The sequence below is a fragment of the Alternaria ethzedia genome, assembly GCF_023757985.1.
Source record: "Alternaria ethzedia strain BMP 0044 chromosome Unknown scaffold_6, whole genome shotgun sequence".
Classification (NCBI taxonomy): domain Eukaryota; kingdom Fungi; phylum Ascomycota; class Dothideomycetes; order Pleosporales; family Pleosporaceae; genus Alternaria; species Alternaria ethzedia.
In genome coordinates, this window is record NW_026056199.1 from 800,044 (window position 1) to 813,478 (window position 13,435).

The 13,435-nt window shown below is 54.9% G+C and overlaps 3 protein-coding genes across 3 annotated transcripts; 2 read left to right on the top strand and 1 right to left on the bottom strand.

Annotated features, from left to right (window-relative positions):
- Positions 1 to 1,907: 1,907 nt before the first annotated feature.
- On the top strand, positions 1,908 to 4,865 carry J4E87_003548 (uncharacterized protein; the record flags this gene model as incomplete). Its single annotated transcript, XM_049375173.1, has 1 exon — positions 1,908 to 4,865. The coding sequence occupies one exon, from the start codon at positions 1,908 to 1,910 to the stop codon at positions 4,863 to 4,865; it is 2,958 nt and encodes a 985-aa protein (XP_049235095.1).
- A 1,283-nt stretch (positions 4,866 to 6,148) lies between these two features.
- On the bottom strand, positions 6,149 to 7,613 carry J4E87_003549 (uncharacterized protein; the record flags this gene model as incomplete). The annotated part of the gene is made up of 4 exons (XM_049375174.1): positions 6,149 to 6,524; positions 6,608 to 6,940; positions 7,250 to 7,471; positions 7,564 to 7,613. The coding sequence occupies 4 exons, from the start codon at positions 7,611 to 7,613 to the stop codon at positions 6,149 to 6,151; spliced, it is 981 nt and encodes a 326-aa protein (XP_049235096.1).
- A 2,985-nt stretch (positions 7,614 to 10,598) lies between these two features.
- Positions 10,599 to 12,758, top strand: J4E87_003550 (uncharacterized protein; the record flags this gene model as incomplete). The annotated part of the gene is made up of 3 exons (XM_049375175.1): positions 10,599 to 10,915; positions 11,183 to 12,187; positions 12,266 to 12,758. Coding segments are annotated over 3 exons (1,815 nt in total), but the record flags the coding sequence as incomplete, so codon positions are not given.
- Positions 12,759 to 13,435: the final 677 nt, after the last annotated feature.

The following is a 13,435-nucleotide window of genomic DNA, read 5'->3' on the forward strand; positions in this document are numbered from 1 at the left end:
AGAGCCTCCCAGGGACTGAGCCGAAGACCCCAACCCTTGTCGAACTTCGTGGACGCCGTCCATATCTGGCCATGAGCGTCACATACGTCGGTGCTCTTGGTGGGTCTATCGCACTTGGTCGCAGTTCTCCTACGCGTGAGAACGGCTGCGCATGCGCCGCACTGACAAGGCTGACCGCAATGCCATCTTCTCATTCGCGGTCGCAGTTCATCGCACCTCGTGTCTTGTTGAATTGACGTCTACAACCAGAGAAAGCCACACCGGTTGACAGCTGTCGCACCTTTACACATGGTCTTTGTGCCGAGATGAGTGCTTTCTGCCAACATGAGCGCACTTGGTCGCATCTTGGAAAGTGCAATGCGCAAGGTGGCGTATGTGACTCGCTTCTCGCCATGAGCATAAGAGGACATGGAGTCCACTCAGACTTCACGTCCCCCATACTCAAACCCTCTTGCTCCCTACATCCAGTCAACTACACTCACCAGATCATTCTTCTCTGTACCGTATTCTCCTGGACCCACTCAAGATCATCCGGTTACTGTTTCGATAGCAGTTGTCGTCGGCAGATATGTTCATCGCAAACACGACTTCCCCTGGTTCGACGTTGTCGGTGCCAACACTACCCGTCTTCGAATCTTCCAATACGAAACCTTCAGCAATCTCAGTGTCTCATTCCGAGGAAGACTCGCTCAGTCTGACAATAGTCTTCGGCGTACTTGGACTACTTGTCGCAGTTGTTGGCATATCGATCGCCGTTCTTCAACTTCGGCATATGCTACGTCGGACGAAGACGGTAGAGATATTTGAACTTCCTTGTAAGAGCAAGATGTGCCCGGTCGTAAAGCAATACACTGACTCGTTCACAGAATGGTTGGGATTGAGTACGAAACGTCTCGAAAAGCGTCGCAGGCAGGACAAAGTGTCTGGATGACGGATCCACGAACGAATTACGGCGCGCGCGGCTCTGGGTAGGAGAGAATTCAGATTGCTCGAAGCGTTCAAGCGACAGGCATCGCGGAGAGGTATACACGAGTACCTACCTAGGCAGGTACCGATGGATCGATATCACGTGACATCCGATATGGAGGCCGCTGTGATGCATAGGACCTTGCAGTATTTCTGAAATATAGTGTTAGTATAGCGCGTGTACCATTTTCCAGCCTGCCTTGTCTTTTCAGAGTTTTCCCAAGGTCAGCGACCAAGCAAGACGCGAGTTTAGACACCACCTAGGTAGTATTTCGAGGTCTGATGTGACGTGGACATCCTGCCCTTGGGTATACAGGCTGGAGAGAACCACAGACGATCGTCTCTAGCGCACAAAAAGGCCGACTGGACGACGAACGAGGCGGACACTGTCGGTAAGGCTGAGAGTGGAGACGTGGATTGCATCGAGGATCTTCGCGGTTCGATTAACTTCGGCAGCTCAGCCGCTACCAGGTCTTGGCAGTATGCGGCCTCACTTCGTCATATGCTGTATTCCGGTCAGGCAGGTGATTCATGGACCCTTCCCCAGCCACCAATATCACCTTCTTCTGCATGCGACAGAGGCCGTCGCGCGCAACTACTCTGCTACAATAACGACCGTGTATACATTGCAGTGCGCACGGTGCCCACCTTCAGGCGTTCTCGGGGCACTACAGCTTATCAATCATCCATCAATACAACTCGTCCGGTGACCACGCTCCCCACGGACATCTGCACCTTTCGTTCCCGTTCCCATCTTTGACTCTTGCGCGAAGATACTCGCTATTACTTACTGCGTCCGCCTGTGGCTTGTTACACTAAAAAGCATCACCGAGACCGTGCTTTGTTTCACATCTCAGGAAACACCCTCCACGGCTGTCTCCCCAAGGGACCCGACACACGCGCGACTCCTGAGCTAGAGAGCGGCGTCGCATTCATACACCATGTCCCTCACCGACTCCGAACTGGAGCTGGTCAGCTCGCAGCTTCAGCGGGAGAACGACGACATCCCCGAGGAGCCTGACATGATCCTCTCATCAGACGCCGAGAACGGCCAGTCGTTTGCTCCACCACCACGCATCGCCGCCCGCTTCTATCGCCATGCCAGCAATCGTCGCAAGTCATCGGCCACCTCGTCCCGCCGAAACTCGCTGTCGTCGACACACTCGCACACGTCCAATCGATCGTTTCGCAACAGCTGCCAGAGCCACCATGTTGCCCAGCATCTCCGCCGTGCTTCTATACTCGAGGATCGCAAAGCGCGACTAGCAGACCGCGCCGCGCATGCTGAGCAGGTCAGGCTGCGCGCGGCGTTGGCCAAGGCGACCCCACGTGGCTCGAACAGTGAAGAGAGGGCGTTGGCAGCGCAGCAGGCCCGCGAGAAGCATCTGGCACAGGTCGCGGCTTCCTGTGCTGAGGAAGTGAGGAGAGCCAAGAAGATTGCTGAAGACATGAAGGAGCGCAAGGCCGCCGAGGAACGACGATACCGCACCGAGATGGAGGAGAAGCTTGCAGAGGCCGAGAAACGCAGGCTGGAGTACAAGCGCAACCCCAGACGGCCACGGACTGCTAGTTCACCCCCAGCCGACGTCAAGATACGAACCGAGCGCCCTATCGTGTCGACCGAGGACGCTGCGAAGAGGATCCAAGCTGCTTGGAGGGGTAAAGTTAGGCACAACATCGTCGCAGCATGGCTACAACTTGGCTTGTCAATCGAGATGGTCCAGGAGACCAGCTTCGAAGTCATCACCGGCATGCTCGCAGACGAGAAGTTACTCAAGACAACAGATAGAATCATGACACTGTTTGTGCTACTGCCCGACGCAGACCCAGCCTCCCGCAGCGCAGCCGTCAGAACCTTCCTTTCCTCATACCTCATCCTGGGACACCCCACACACGTCTTCAGTCGAGACGGAGACCAAGAACAGGATCTCATCACCAAAGCCAAGGACCTTGTTATCAGCTTCGAGTCTGCTTTGGCCAAGCTGACGAAGCTCAACTCATACACTCCCTCCCCCACACGTACCGAGACCGTATTGCTAGCCCATAGCGCATTCGTTACCGCTTTCAACGACTGGAAAGCCCGCGATTCCTCCGCGCTCGTCGAGACAATGGTGGCTTCATTCGTCAGCCTCGACGAGATATGGCAAAGCGTCAAGGACGCGACAGTGGATGAGGTCGCAAACGAGTACAGGAATGGTATTAGGGATAACCAGGCTATTCTACTTAGTAGAATTAAGAAGCTGGCAGGGCCTGACAAGGCTCTTACCTTGATCAGGAAGGCCATTCGCGAAAGTCGGAGGTCAAGGCCGAAGAAGAGGCTGGCCGGAGACACTGTTCGACCGCGCGTTGCGAGCGAGTCAACACCCGAGTCCCCGCTCTCAGCCGATAGTGCGGCCAAGCAGGCTGAGGCCGCTTCGGAACTTGCAGCTTCTGGACAAGCTGAGATTCAAGACTCCACGGCTCAGGGTCATCAGGCACAGTCGCTCTCGAAGGTCTTTACCGTTGTGCCAGATAATCGCATTCTCGTCCACGAGCTCTCTATCGACAAAGACTATCGTATCGATCCTTCACCAACGGCCGACCTACGCGATGCTCTCAACCGTGAGCTCTGCGACGCGATGCGACGGGGCTTTGAGGAGGGCGACAGCACGAACTGGACTGCCGCCATGGCAGAGAACATACGGGGCAAGCTGTTGCGTCTTCTCAAACCTGGCAACTCAATGCACACACTCATTTCCGAGACCTTAGACCCTGAGCATGTCGGCAGGCAGTGCAGTCAAGGTGTTTTCTCTTACGGGAAATTTTTCGACTTCATTGCTAGCATTCTTCCCAAGCTTTGCGCTCCCTTCCGAGACACTGAGGTTCAATTGCTTGCTGAGGAGCTACAAGAAGAGGGTGAGCTTTCAAGCATGATCGAGAAGCTCTTCAAGATCCTGCACGTCATCGACCTCTTGTCGTTAGACTACTCCAACTTCCTGTTAATGAACGCCGCCCCGACCCTCATCAAGGAGGCTGTTGGTTACGAGCAGCGCATGTTCACCCAGGATCTGGAAGAACACAACCTCACTCTCGACCGCACACGCCGATGGTGGCGCAGTGCAGCAGTCAACATGCACACTGAAGCGGATCGTCGCGATCCTTGGAGTCAGGCCAACCCGATCAACCGCCCTACAGCACACAAGATCTACGCTCGCGGTCTTGTCGACCTCGCAATCGCTACACCACCGCTGCGAAAGTCCGAGCTACCAGAGACCCTCGAATTAGATCGCGCACGTATCTCCCGCATCCGCGAAGACGCGCTTCGCATCACAACAATCGGCGGTATCCTGCTCACAGCAAAGAACCTGCTGAAGCGCGACGTGCGCGCGCAATGGAAGTCCGAAGCCAACAAGATGTGGCTCGTGTTGAAGGAAAACGGCTACATGTCCGACCCCACCACTCCTTCCAAGATCTCCTCTCTCCTCGAGTCATCCCGCAACATGCCACCCTCCACACGTTCCCAGCTCTCCTCCACCATCACTCGTCTCCTCACCCAAGCCGAAGCAGGCAAACTCTCCGACCCCGTTATGAAAGTCCTCTTCCAGCGCCTTAAGACCCACATCTTCAACCGCGTCAGCGCTAGCAGTTCCGGCGAGCGCGTCAAAGCTGCCAGTACGGCTACGGAGGGCCTTGCTACTACCGGTCTACCTGAGTTCGTATCCCAGGTTGCGGATATCTGTGAGCAGCTGGGTAAGGTTGGTGAGGTGGACCGCAAGTGCCACGGCAAGTGGTACGAAGAGATCGCTGAAGAGATGGAGAGACTGGGTCTCGAGGGCGGCGAGGGCGGTGAGGAACTTACAAGGAGTTCTAGTGCTGAGAGTGAGGCTGTTGCTTCGACGAGCTCCGAGGGCTCTGTGTAAGATGTCAGGATGATAGACTTCGTTGCCGTTTTGCGTTTACATGGGAGTGATAACCGGCGTTATCCTTTCTTTGTATTCTTCTGGGCGCGGATACCAGTCTGCTCATATTTCTTCTCTTTCTCTTTGGCGTTCATGTTGTTCTACTGTCGTTTACTGCATGGCGCTGGGGTGTTTTATAGTTTTTTTTTGTGTTGGGTCTGGTACAAGCCTACGGGTTATGAGCACATACGAAGCAAGATAGCTTCTTCATTTTTGGGGTATGCGGGGCGATTACATCGGGCGTTCTGATCAATACACTTCACTTCTTCTATACTTGCATTGCTTTCACTCGCCGCCAATTCTAAGATTCTTGTGCTGTGGTGTTGTTGCGAAAGTTCGATGGAGATGTTGGAGGCCATAATGGAAGATTTGAGCTACAAGTGTTCGTATGAAAGCCTGGGCAAGACTCAAGAACGTGTGAGCCGGACAGCTGTGGTTTGAGACCATCCGCATGCCCTCACTGCGGCAGCTCATACTGGGTGACTGTGAACTCAAACATGCAGCAGTGCGAGACTGATTCTACTATCTCCTAGTGGTGGGTTGGTTGTCTATCTCATATCTTACTGGCTGTCATAACAGCGAGTCTACATAGAACGAATGTCAGAGGAGTTCGATCAGCACATGTCTACGAGGGGGTGCTGAAGCGCGTTTTTCTTGTGTTTGATATGAGCATCGTCTGAGCCATCGTCCAAAGAGGGAAAACTCTAGAAGTAAACCGAATGTTGAGACGTTGTTGTGGTAGGGGCGTGTCATGTCATGTCATCAAGAAAGATGGTTCACGTGTCACAGTGACGGAGTTTGAAAAAGCTGATAGGCGAACTGATCAGGGTACAAGCACTTCTGGCGTGGTCTAGGTTACTTGACTCATAGCTATCATGAGATGTGGAGTGAAGGACTTTGATGACATAGTATCACTAATTCATTCGCTATGAATCATAGCACATTGATACCCCTCGGGCGGCGTACCCTTGCTCTGGTCGTAGGTTTCGTAATGGCTGGGGGCTTTTGGATCGGTTGGTAGCAATCCATCGATCAATCATGCTTACTGCCCGTTGCCTGTCGCTGACCGGCTAGTGCTATATCCGATCGGAGCAGCACCTCACCATCGACGTCGTGGTGTTGAGTGGATCGGAGGTGTATCCATCTTGAGTACATGATCAAGGCACAGGCCGCCGGTGAAGACGCTAAGTACGAGCCGCATTTCCATCTCGCCGAGCAGAACGTGGCAACCTCATCCAACCATCTCATAGGTTCTCCTTTGCCTGAGCTGCCCCCAACGGAGGCGCACCTGATGCTCCCGGCGGCCGACGGATGCCAAAGTTTGCTTTCCGTGCTTCGTCGATTCGACCCTTGGCTAGGCTGATACCGGGGACGACCCACTCTGAGCAACTACATTGCATGCCCTGCCAGGCATACTTGCCTACGTTGGTGTGACACTTTGGACACTCGAGTCGGCCTTCCAACTTGCCTTGTTCGAGCTCGGGGCGCATCCAGGACAGGGGATCTAGGAAGTAGTGGGAACAGTTTTGCGAAGAGGCTTTCTTAGCTTCTGGTGTCTCATCGCTGACGGCGGAAGCTGACCCATGCGATAGTAGATACGTTGACGTTGCTAATGCTCGTCTGAAATTTTGTAAGCGCTGAGCAAGACGGGCGGCAACAGGCAGTAGGGTGACATCAATCTGCTCTCGCACAGCTCCACTTACCTGCATTTACGACATCTCAATTCGAAGCCGGAAGCTTCATCGGTGACATGTTCGTCTTCGAAGCGGATCTTGTCCGCCTCGGGAGCTTGGCCACACGCGCGGCTCAGCTCGATCTCGCGTTGGTAGACCCAGCGCTGATAGGCCGGGGTGTCTTCGACGTTCTCTGGTGTCTGCATCTCACCGTATAGCTCGAGCTGTTTCATGAAGCCCTCGTTTGGTTCGCAGATGGATCGCGCTTGCCGAACGTGCGACAGAGCTTCCGATGGGCTGATGTTGTGCTCTTGCATCAAATACGCGATGACGACGGTAGCCGATCGTGACTTGCCCATAGCACTAGAACAGAGGTTGTGGTTGGCATATTGATACGGGTGGCTGAGGGCAAATAGAGTGGCGACAGGGCGGTGTAGTTCGGAGAAAAAAACGCGGAAAACGGAAGGCGAGAAAAGATGGAAAAGAGGATGCAGGACGCGCGGAAAGCAAAATCAGGCTGCATGACTTGCATGCTGGTGACGACGCCCAGGGGCTGTCGTCTTTTGTGAAGATGGCAAAATTGCCAAGCAGGGCAGTCGTCGGCGGCGATCCAGAGTTGTTGGAATATGCAAGTGCAAGGCTTCATTCAGCTCGACCGGGATGTTGACTTACCAATGCACCAAGACTCCGCCACCTCCCTGGAGCCCCTCCTGGATGAAGCGGTTTGTAGCAGGGAAATGCTCCAATAGATTCTCGTCGTCGACATCGTCGACCTCGACAACCATGTGCTTGAAGGGGCCAAACAAGTCTTGATCTAGTGGTGTACGCAATACCGACAAGACGTGCGTGATATTGGCTTGCTGGAGGGCTTCGCGCCGTCGCAGCGTGAACATGCTACGCAACACTGGTTAGACAGTAGTCTGGTGACCCCAGACCTGGGCCATGGGGTAGATGCGAAACGATGGTCGACCGTCGACATTACGTACCCACCAATGTACAGGTTCAGGTCCCCGGGCACTCTGTCGATGAGCGCCATGATAGGCAAAGGAAGGGCTCCGAGAACAATCGGACGCCGGAGATGAGGGTATGACGATCAATAAACTTGGAAGAGGCGCGAGTTGTTGGAGGTGTGCGAGAAGAGGGTCTAATTTTGGCCGAGGGTCCTGGGTTTCTGATCGCGCTTGCCCGCCAAAATTGCGGACCACCCGTAATTGCATCAGATAAGTGGTTTGTTAAATTTGGAGATGCTGCAACACGCTCGATTGACTGCTACATAGTGTGTTCACTTTCAAAATCCTTGCATCAACGTATGAGTTTCCAAAGTTGCATGCCAGAGGGCACGGCCAAGCATCGCAGTGAAGACACCACCAGCTTCAATTACGTTGCCGAGCTAGTAGTTCATAGCCTTATAGGTGCATGGACTATGTTCCACGCCTTGCCCGTACTGACCCGTAGTTCACAGTCTTTAGTGAAGCCCTTTGCAATAAGAACTGTCATGGAGAGAGTCATGCGTCGTTGCAGTCAGCGGTATTTTCCGCAAGACCGCGGGGCTACACACAGTGGATCAGGGACTGCATACCATTAACATGGATGAGTCTATAGCTCGAATCGAGAAATTCCAGTTCTATGAAGGGCTAAGACCGTTGTTGCTGCGCCCCCAGCGTATTTGAGTTGCCCGAGCAGCCGGAATTCTGGACAGCGGTCAATGAATGCCATGTTTTGTCTCGTGTCGGTGGTGTGGTGTTGCTGGCATCGTGAGACAGGCAATATTGCAGCCGCTACCGAGAGACAGAAATAGCGAATTGCTTGTACTCCCCGGCCTCTCGCAAGGCTGGCGGTGCCGCCTCGTCCCGCATCTCGGCGAATCGCATCAGACTCCTCTGGCAAACGGGTAGAGGAGCGGTAGTTGCAATTTGATATTCCATGTCGCCGACGAGGGTTACAAAGTCGCTGACATCACGCACGCGTTGCTGGTTCGCGCTGTCTCAAAGCAGCTGGAGCGCCGCTTACCTGACCACAGGGCAGGACCCACTCGCCGGTGAATGCTACGAGGTACCACTGTCGCCCTCCGACTGCAATAGTAGGTTCGGCTTGGGGCCGATACCCCGGAGTAATACGCGTGACAGCACGAGGTACCCTGGATGCAGCAGCGAGCAGGGACAGTGCAGGCGATGCCAATCGAGATAGGGCCCCAGATAGAGGGTGCCGTTCTCGGCCTGTATGTACGACGAGTGCAGGTACCAAAAATACCATGGTGCACCAGACAGAGTGCATAGTGTGTACGCCCCGCAGTGATGGAGACAGGCCATGGACGACGGATCAGCAGATCAGCGTGTCTGGGTGACAGCCGTCTCAGCCTGACTGATGCCCAGAGAGTCGAGTGTAAGGCTGCGAGGGGCTTACGGTGTTGGAACTGCTCAGCATCCGTGCACTGGCCTCCCGCTACCCGCCGTCGAGTCTAACCCACACGGTTGAATCTGACGCTGTGCCGTCTGCACCGCAGTCCCCCATGCCCATCGAGGCGAAGCGCAACGTCTGCATGTTGGACAGTCTGGTCAGATTCCAGGCATGCTGCCCTCGTCAGCCAGCGGGCCTGCGCCGTCGGCAGCCTCTGCGCCTGCCCTACCAGCCCTCTCACCGTTGCACCGGCCTGACGTCTACGCACGGCGGCTCTACTTGGTCTGCGTAGAGCGGGCGCCAATCCCCGATTGATTGTTCTGGTTCGCCTGCGCGCGCGCCCACGCTGCTGGGAGGTCGTCGCCCGTCACTGCAATCTACGAGTCGACGTCGGGGCGCTAATGGCAAGCCCTATGCACGAGACGAGCGTCGCGGCGTGGACCTTGAAGCTTCGAGAAAGCGAGAGCCCTCCTCCGACCGCCTAAGGGTTGCATCTCACCCCTGCTGGAGCTCCACTGCGCTCCGTGCCAGGAGCAACCAAGGCATGGCCAATCACCGACATTCGAGCGTATGCTTTATGCTAACCGCACTCCCCGGTGGAGGGCGTTTCTTCTGCTCCGTCTGCCAACTGCTGCTGCTGCTGCTGCTGTCCAGCGGCGCCTCTGTTCTGCACAAACATCGACGCGACGGAACAGACGACGCCGGCGGCCGAGCACGCTTCCTTTTCCATTCTACTCCACTCGCCTCGACGCTAGGGACCCTACCGCATTCCCGCGCCATCTTGTTCGCTGCCGTGTAGCAGGAACTGTGCGCTTCCGGGGCCCTGACGACTCTTCGCTGCATTGCTCGCACCAGACTGGTCATATGACGACTGCTTTCGGGTGAAAAGAAGCAATATCTTTGTGTGGCGGTGCTGGCCAGAACCCTCCCGTTCAGCTGAAGGACCCTCCTCCCTCGTAGGGCTGAACTTTCAACAGCCGCAAGCGCTAGCGCCCCCGCTTTCGCTTTTGTAAGCCTCGCCGTCGAGAAGCCATCCCAACGACGCGTACGTCCCCTCGACCGACCGCACAGGTACGTTGCACGTTAGTACGCAATCGCGCGAGCTCAGCTGCCTCTGCCCGCCCTCCTGCTCCCATTCCCTGCCTGTTTCGGCCAGTCCGTGTACATTCCGGCTAACCATTCTACTCCAGGGTCCGTGCTTGCATACACTATCCAGTAGCGAGCATACTCACTCTTGCTCGTCGCGCTCGCCACATTTGCGCTGCTCGCGTGCTGCGCGAGTACGCTTCAGCTGCACCTTAGTGGCGGGCTCCCGGCGACCTCATCTTCCACGCGAGCCATGTCCTCCACACCGAGTATTCGCGTATATGATTCTCAGCGTGAATCCCACCACTACCAACTACCACACCACCGCCGACCGTCGATACCAACCCCGGCTGTCGCAATGGCCATCCCGAGAGTATGTCAGCTTGTGCTCCAGCTATTGGATACAACGGAGAGGTCTAGAGCACTTTGTGGCTTCATCACGCCTGAAATAGCTCCTGATTGAGTCGCAAAGCACTTCAGCCTCATCCGAGACACAATACGTCATATGAATCCCTCACTGACTGTACCGCTTTTACAGGCACGCGAACAGCCACCTCCTCCCTTGCCTCCTCCACGTCACATCGAAGTCAGAGGTGGTCAAGACCCTGGTTGGCAATGGGGTAACACAAACAGCCCAAGGGACACCGGCTTTGGCGGAAATCGGCTCGCGACAGTTAAACCTGGCTCGAGCTTATACGGTGGAGCCACAGGCGGCCACCCGCGGGAACCTTCGCTCGATATGTTTAACCACGGCCGCGAACCGTCCCTCTCAAGATCCATCGACGGTATGAGCGAACACAGCACCAGCGAAGACGACCGTAGTAGCAAAGCTCGGCCCTCTCTCGGGAACCACAGGTACGGAACACGCTAGCACATCTCCCTTCATATCATAGAGCAAGTACTATCAAGGCTCTTGCAAGGCCCTGCAGCACTTGAGTGTCTTTGGTTAAGATGCGGTGTTGTCATTTCTTTGGCAGATCCCGGTCTTTTGGAGGATTCCCACGCTTTTCGATTGGTCCAGAACTTGTCAAGGGTTGCTTGTATCCCTTGTGCATACAAATGGCTGGCTTTTTCATTTCAGTCGTCTTGCGTGCCAGTTGAGTAACTAACAATGGGCGACAGGTTTACGAGTGAGCGACAACTCGGTCAGAAAGCCCTCCAGAACTCATCGCAAGCCTACGACAAACAACTGCTTTCGAAAATTGGCGGCCCGAATACACCCACACGGACGACTGCACCACCACTCCCCTCTGGCAACTCCCAAGACCCCGCCGCCGATACACACGCTTCTTCACATAAGCTCAACGGCCAACTGAAGCCACTGACTGTACCGGCTACATCACCTGGCTACAGCGGCTGGCGAAGTCCCGGCTTCGACTCAGCGGATTCATACAGGTCACGTTACGGCAGCATCTCGACGCCAGGTCCTTTGGACGAAACTTCTTCACAACATCGTGGTAGCTACGATCATAGCATATTCTCGGACCCTGAGTTTGTTGGCATGGAAGAGAATGGAATGCGCGATTTGAACATCAACGAGCGCAGCCCTGCCGAGTCAGAGGACTATCAGTTAGGCCCAAAGGGTGGCCTGAAACGGCGGGCCTCGTCCCCGCCCTCTGAAGCCGCGCGCGATGACCGTCCCATTCCGACTGGCCATAACGACCTCTACCACCGTCGCTCCCAGCAAATGCTCGTCAACCGGAACTGCACAGCTTCGCGTTTTCAGTCAACCCAAAACTCACTGTCCTCTGCTGGGTCCGCAAGTCAACGTAGTGGCTCGATTGGCTCCTCATTTGGGTTTTCAACCGCTCCAAGTAGCATGGCAAGTTATTGCGGAGATCAGCGCCTATCGCCCAGTGCGTTGTCGCCTTTGGGCGAAACAGAGTTAGGCGCAGTCTCGCCATATGCAGCTAATAGGTCGTTGGACCCTAGTCCCCGCGGGTCGTTGTCACGACCTCCGCATCAACGGGGTTTCTCAGAGGCCGAGCATCCGCAGATACGAAAAATGTCCACGGAGAGCATGCTACACTCGCGTCAGAATTCAATCGCAAGCCGCATACCGGGGGCTTATATTTGCGAATGCTGCCCTAAGAAACCCAAGAAATTCGACAGTGAAGATGAGTTACGGTAAGTGCATGGATCCTCGCTTGCCCACCGCCATTTGGTCTGCCCACCCTTGATTAATCACGCTGACCCTGACAATAGAGCACACGAACTAGAGAAGCAGTACACTTGCCTGTATTGTCCCAATCGCTTCAAGAATAAGAACGAGGCGGAGCGCCATCAGAATTCCCTTCATCTACGCCGTCATTCTTGGTCGTGCGCCACTCTCGTCAAGATCGAGGCAGCTTTCCATCCATCACCTACTCGTCCAGCCGTGGCAGACGTGTGTGGATATTGCGGTGAAGAATTTTCCAACCCCGCCGACTGGGAAGCGCGATCTGAGCATCTTAATCACGTGCACAAGTTTGGTGAATGCAACCAAGCCAAGAAATTCTTCCGCGCAGACCATTTCAGACAGCACTTGAAGCATAGCCATGCTGGAACCAGTGGAAAATGGACCAACATGCTAGAAAACGCCTGCATGAGAGACGAGCCCCCACCACAAGAGCGTGTTGGCTCGATGGGCTCTATATCCGGCCCCTCGAGCCTAGCATCCAAGCCAGGTGTTATTAACGAAGCACACGACGAGGCATGATTTCGAAAAACTTGATACTACTGGCCTGGAGCCATGTACAGCGCTGCCGGATGTTGGAGATTATTCAAGATCCGTAGCAACGAACCCTGTGGCTTATCCGAGCAGCTTTTACCTGTCGAACCGGACCCTTCAGCAACATCCCCCGGTCGAGCCGACACTAGCACTATCTTCACATTAGTATTCGTCCCATAGAGCGGCACTCAGACATTGCCTCATTTTTACGAAAAGTTTTCACGCCCGCAGACTGCTTCGCAATTTCTTTTGCCTCGGCGGCGAAACCGGGGCACTTTGGTATAACGACACTGATGACGGCATTCGGTCTTACACATTAGAGATATATCTACGCGGCCCATGACGTTTCTGGTGCCACTCAGAGCGGCACATCTGTTGCATTTCAAGGATGTTTTATCGTTTCAGCGGGCGTTGATAGGACAGGAAGTCCAGGATTATTGTTTCAAGCGAAGACGTCCAAACAGTCTTTTTACCTACTATACAGCATGTGTGTCACGCCAATGCATGAAGAAAATCTTTCCACCGTCTCATTGACCTGAAGCCTCGCCGGCGAGGCCGAATGCAACACTAGAACCACAGTCTTGGCAAGCGGGATCGTTATTTCCGGGCTTCTAATACCCGTTTGAGCCGCGAGCCCCCGTACGGCGGATTCAGTTATCTGACAT